Source organism: Silurus meridionalis, chromosome 16, assembly GCF_014805685.1.
Source record: "Silurus meridionalis isolate SWU-2019-XX chromosome 16, ASM1480568v1, whole genome shotgun sequence".
NCBI lineage: Eukaryota > Metazoa > Chordata > Actinopteri > Siluriformes > Siluridae > Silurus > Silurus meridionalis.
Window position 1 is genome coordinate 16,061,442 of NC_060899.1, and position 6,466 is coordinate 16,067,907.

General features: G+C 41.4%; 1 protein-coding gene across 1 annotated transcript; it reads left to right on the forward strand.

Annotated features, from left to right (window-relative positions):
• Positions 1-1,200: 1,200 nt before the first annotated feature.
• Positions 1,201-6,314, forward strand: ppm1ka (protein phosphatase, Mg2+/Mn2+ dependent 1Ka). Its single transcript, XM_046868965.1, has 7 exons — positions 1,201-1,309; positions 1,955-2,421; positions 2,531-2,631; positions 3,525-3,690; positions 4,909-5,053; positions 5,396-5,530; positions 5,829-6,314. The coding sequence occupies exons 2-7, from the start codon at positions 1,985-1,987 to the stop codon at positions 5,958-5,960; spliced, it is 1,116 nt and encodes a 371-aa protein (XP_046724921.1). The 5' UTR covers positions 1,201-1,309; positions 1,955-1,984; the 3' UTR covers positions 5,961-6,314.
• The last annotated feature ends 152 nt before the right edge of the window (positions 6,315-6,466 follow it).

Below are 6,466 nucleotides of genomic sequence, written 5' to 3' on the forward strand. Positions count from 1 at the left end.
TGTGAAAACAGAAAATATGTTGATTCTTTCTCTCTCTCTCTCTCTCTCTCTCTCTCTCTCTCACACACACACACACACACACACACACACACACACATAAAATGACTTTTTTATTTCTCTTACGGTTCTCAGTGGAATACGTGCCCCACTTTCTGTAAAGGTGAAGTGTGTGTGTGAATACATTTAAGACATCTTCATCTTTTTGCCTTCAGATTTTTTTCCTTGTTTCATTATTTCTTTCTCTCTTTATAAATGATTTAAACATACATTAAACCTACGTCAGGTTTTTCATCATTAATTAAAGGATCGTTACTGGAGGGAAATTGCGCAAGAGCCTTTTCTCTATTTGTTAGTCTTTCTGCCAATTTTTCTGTTCATCTATCTATCTATCTATCTATCTATCTATCTATCTATCTATCTGTCTGTCTGTCTGTCTGTCTGTCTGTCTGTCTGTCTGTTCTGTCTGTCTGTCTGTCTGTCTGTCTGTCTGTCCTCTTCTTTCTGTTTGTCGTTCTGCCAATCTTCCTGTTCATCCACCCATCCATTTTTCTCTTTTTTTTGAGAGAGTCATGCTGAAAGAGATAATGAACTTCACTAGGTGCTTCCTGGCTCTAGAAGCAGTAGGACAGAAGAGGAATAAATGCTTGGCACAGCGTGTTAAGGATGCTAATATGAGACACTTATCTCGTTATGTAGATACAAATCTATCATCTAGAACACTTTGTAAATATCAATGTGCTAAGTGTATTCCATCCACTGCCAGACACACTCCACATTCCACAAACAGACAGAACAATACTGAGTAGATATGATCTGTACTTGACCCACTGGCCAAGGTTAGGATCAAGTTATATTCTGTACAGACTGGTGTTTACACAGTGTTTAAAAAACCACAGGAACGCTGATAGGCTCGACAGGCTCAGGCCAGCAACACACACACACACACACACACACACACACACACACACACACACACACACACACACACACACAGTCTCGTGAGTAATATTGAGTAATCTAGGTCAGTAAAGTTCGCCCTGATTCTGGACCTGCTCCTCAGCATCTGATTGGCTGATGCATCAACACCCCCGTTGCTCCTGACTGCCCACATTTCATTTAAGGAATATGCAAATTATCTGCAACTACTTCGTCTGATGATTGGCTGTTCCATTCTGGAATATGTAAATGAGCCTCTCGGCGTGTACCCTGCTCTCACACGTACGGTCACACGCACGCACACACGCCGGCTCGGGGAGCTCGCGCAGGGGGTGGAATCACCCGGAGAGAATCCCGTGTAACAGTGAAAGAGGTGAGTAAAGACCTCAGTGAGAACCTGGTGGTGTTTTTTTTTCTTTTTGAAGAACAGAAATGTGTTACAGAAGTGTTAAGTGGGTGTGACGTGTAAATACGTAGATGTTTCAAATGCAGCGTTAAATTACGTGATTGCGATTGTGTAAGTATGACGTCACTGGTCCTTAGTATGCTTTGAAATGGTATTGATGATCTAAACTTGCAGGGTCACACTGCACAAGGTACAAGGTGTTACTCCAATTCACCCAGAAGAACACTGGGCAAGGAACATCCATAAGTTCTTAAAAGATCTGTGTTTTTGGTGCACCTTGGAGGAGTGAAGTTCCTCCTTAGATTGAAATTCATCCTTAGGAGTGAAGTTCATCCTTAGGTTGTTGTTGGTGCACCTTGAAGGAGTGCGGATGGAACAGTTGTTCATGATTTTCCATGCACAGTGTCATCTGCTCTTTATCAGTGTCAGATTCTCAGCACAGTGCCTCTGACAGCTGGAGATTTCTGGCTTGCTGATCCCTGAGAATGATCCATCCACTCCATCCAGTGCCAGAAAAGCTAAACTAGGGCTGACGTATTATTCACATGGCAAGCCACATGATGCGCTGTACCTCAAAATGTCATTCAGACATTTCTTTTTTTTCTTTTTAAGGAGTGTCCCAGGAAGCGTCTCTCCATTAAAATGTCTCTCTCTGCCAACACCTTCTCCCTTCTTCTCCGCCGCTCCTTCTCCTCGGTCAGCAGGAGCGCTAGCCTGCATTCGGGTCGGCGTACGTTTGCCTGCGTGTCGACGGGGCCCGGGGTCCGTTGGTACGCCACAGCTCGTTTGGACGCCGATGGAAGCGGCCGGCCTGCAACATGGGACTCGTTTGGGATTTGGGATAACCGCATCGAGGCGCCTATCCTGTTACCACCCAGCATCCGCTACGGTAAACCCATCCCACGTATCAGCTTAGACCACGTGGGTTCAGCCTCACAAATCGGACGGCGCCGTGACAACGAGGATCGACTTCGTATAGCCGAGCTCACGCCCTCTACGCTCTACTTCGCTCTGTTTGATGGACACGGGGGGAGCCAAGCCGCTGACTTCTGCTACACACAGATGGAACGCTACATTAGGTAAAAGACACACATTTACAAATATACTGATATACGTGTAGGATGCAGGATATCAGGCATATCAGGTAAAAACCCACACAGGCTGATCAATCGTATGTGTGTGTTATAGGATGGGTCTGGAGAAAGAATGGAATCTAGAACAGGTGTTAACAAAAGCCTTCCTACAGGTAGACACAGCCCTGGCCTCCGAGATGCAGATGTACGGCAATGGTACGGAAACACGAAACCCTGTTAAAATTTCCCAGCCGAGAAATGAGACCTCCTAAGAGCCGTCTGGACATGGTGTGGTCCAAAATCAGATCAGTCCTTGAAATAATACAGCACAGACACCGAGAGCTACCCAACTAGTAACACCCAGTCTGGCAAAGAAATACTTCCACTCGAAAGATTCTGGTGTGTTATCGTGCCCAAAAGCTACTTTATCCCAGGCAACTCCTAATCCTCATGAAATGACCTTCCAATCGTGCAACAAATTACCAAATTCCAAATAAAATGTTCTAAAAACCAGTCTCAAACTGCTGAAAATACCATGTTTATTCATTTATACTTGGAATATAAATGTGGTGGATCTGCTGTAACATGAGTTGGAAATAAACCCAGAATGCGATGCTAGTTACCAATACACTGGCATGTTTTGAAAGGAACCCAGAGGAGCCCCACATGAAACTCCACACAGACAGTAACCTGAGCTCAGGAGTGAACCAGGGCCCCTGGAGCTGTGAGTCAGACACCCAACCTGCTACCAAAAACTTGACTCCAGACAAGTCCAAGAAGGACCTGCTCCTACCCAAAAACTTCTGTGGAGGCAGAACATGAAACACATTCCCATAATGCCTCGGCTGGAGGCTAAAACGCTCAACAGTTGCTATAAAAACATTATCCATGCTTAAAAATCACTGTTAAAAAAAACAATCTGGCACAAGAAAGATCTGTTTCTCCTCCTCAGTGTATCAGTATTAACCACAATCCACCCTTCACCCTAATCACCTTGAAGTCTGATCAGGATCTAAAAGTCACCTGTTGCTTTTGTACACAATATTCACATTCGATTTGATATATTTTACTATGTGATCATTAAGTTCTTCAATGCTAATAATTTCCAGCCTCCCTAATGAGTGTGGGGACCACGGCGACGGTGGCTTTGCTAAGAGACGGGATCGAGCTGGTTGTCGGGAGCGTCGGAGACAGTCGGGCCATGCTGTGTAGGAAGGGGGAAGTGTACACACTCACCAGTGACCACACACCTGAGAGAAAAGATGAGAAACAGAGGTACTGACTTTGCATGGACCCTTTCAGAACCTCCGAGCAGAACGTTCTTTCAGAAAGTTCTGAAAGTTCTTTTCTCTGCCCCAATCTTAAAATAGTCCCACTTCAATTCTCTTGTAAAAATGAATGTGATTTAAATGGCATTTGTGCCTTTAGGTGTGTAGCTCACAGGCTAACCTGACTGAATTTCTGAGATGTTTTTTCAGTCATATTTATAAATGTTTATGATTTTACAGAGATTTCCAAATCTCATATTCATAAATTTTTCATGGAACATTCTGGTAGCTAAACGGTAACAAATTTCACTCGTAACTTAAATCGCTATCCTGCTACGATCCAAAAATTGTTTATAAACTTTGCTGGTAGTTCTCAACAGCGTATGTTAGCCAACCTGACAGGATTAATCGTAAAATAATGTTGGTATTAGCTTGCGACTAACATCGGAGCTAGCTTGACAGGATTTCTGAGAGGATTTAAAAATATATATATATTGAAAATGTTCATAAATTATAATAATTAAGATTTTTAAGCGATCTTTATTAATGTTTATCTTTTTTTTCAGAACCAAGATCGCTAACCTGAGAGGATTTTTTTTTTCATTATACATAAACATCACTGGTAGTGTTAGATAACATACACAAGCTAACCTGACAGGATTTCTGAGAGGATTCTTTTTTACATTCATGCTAATAAATGTTAATAACACACTAATGTATACTAGCACGATGGCATTTCTGAACGTTTTATTTATAAATATTTTTCCATACTATATTTCAAACTTTGGTGTTTGCTCTAGGCAGCTAACACAAGCTAACCTGACAGGATTTATTGTAATGACATGGTAAATGTTGCTAATATCCCATTATAAACATTCTGAGCACTGGGTTTCTCAAAATGCTTCCTGGAATAATTCCTTACAATAATTTTTTTAAAAGTTTGTTATTCTCTATAAAATGAACTCTGTAAAAGCTTGTTATTCGGATGTTTTAAAAAGTCTGGAGTTGCTTGTTGTTTCTTTGAATCACTGCATGACCTCTTGTTAGAATTTACGTGTCCCAAATTCTGTTCTCCTGCATGTCCTCGTGCCCTCATGCTGTTTACTGACATCTATGGAATCTGTATTGGTGTCTGAGTGTCAACATGCCTGTTTGTTCCCTTGTTGAAGTTACGTGTGGTGTGTGTGGTGTGTGTGTGTGTGTGTGGGGGGGGGCTTTGTTCTAGAATACGCAAGAGTGGAGGTTTCGTAACATGGAACAGCCTGGGTCAGGCCAACGTGAACAGCCGTCTGGCGATGACGCGCAGCATCGGAGACTTTGACTTGAAGCAGATCGGTGTTATCGCAGAACCCGAGACCACTCGCATTATGGTGAGTGATGCAAGCTGCTTTTTGCCGCGTAAAAAAGGACATTTCATAAATAAAATCAGCGTATCGTACATTTATGGACCAACCAAGATATCAGTATATTCACTTTTGTGTGAATTATTATTCAAAAATGACATCATTTGGCTTTATTCATTCATTTTCTAGTAAGTTTGTGTTTTTTTTCTTGAAAAGGCTATACTAATGCTAAAACTAAAACTATTTTAATGACCTAAATGTGAAAAAATTGCTAAACATAATTGAAACGTAATATTTATTTATATTTTTATTGATCGATCTTCTAAATTTCTCCGCATCTCCAAATGGCTTCCTGGTTCCACCTTCCAGATACATCATTCTCACGACTCGTTTCTCGCCCTGACCACCGATGGCATAAACTTCATCATGAGCAACCAGGAAGTCTGTGATGTCATCAGTCAGTGCCACGATCCCATAGAGGCGGCGCACATCATCGCCGAGCAGGTAGCGTCAGTGTTCCTTTTACACGTCCAGGTGTTCCAAATCACTGTTTTCAGTTAGGAAGTGTCTTCACTGCATCAGGATAAGTGTTAAATAATTCCTACAAATATAAATCAAACTATTTTTTTTATTTTAAGTTCACAGTGAATATTTTTCTTCGTCTCTCCTTTGAAGGTTATTCGGTCCATAAACTCAGTCAGGAATGTGTGACATTTGACCTACATAGATAATTAACTATCTAGTAATGAATAACCCAGTTTAAACAGTGTGTGTGTGTGTGTGTGTGTGTGTGCTTCTTCAGGCTCTGCAGTACGGTTCTGATGATAACAGCACAGTCATCGTGGTTCCGTTTGGAGCGTGGGGAAAGCAGCAGAATTCCCACCACAGCTATTCCATGAGTCGGAACTTCGCCTGTAGCGGCCGCTGGGCCTGAAAGGTCACGACATTTAAAGCGAACACAGGAACGTGTTCTGTAGCAGCTTTAATACTCCACATTAAAGTAAAGTTGTTGTTTTTTTTGAAGCAAATGATAATTGACATGAATTTGTTTCCAAATGTATTCGAGGATTATATTTTTGTACCCGATGATATTTTTGACCTTGTATATATTTTTCTGGAAAAATTTGCTACATTAGCAATTTGAACAGTATTTTTCCCACTGCTACTGGAGTGGTGAATTGACAGATGATGTGTCCTTCTACAGGACGTCAATCCACTGAATTCACTGAAAACTGAGCTCTCATTCAAACCAATGCACAAAAAACATTAAAATATACGAATTTCAACAGAACATTGTTGACCTTCTTTTATCTAAATAAATCCTGCTAAAAACTTGTTGATCTCAGCATCACAAGCTCCGCCCACTCACAAAATATTTGATGCATTTTACACTTTTCTGGATCTTTATTTACTTACTGGCCCTTTATACATTACACTGTT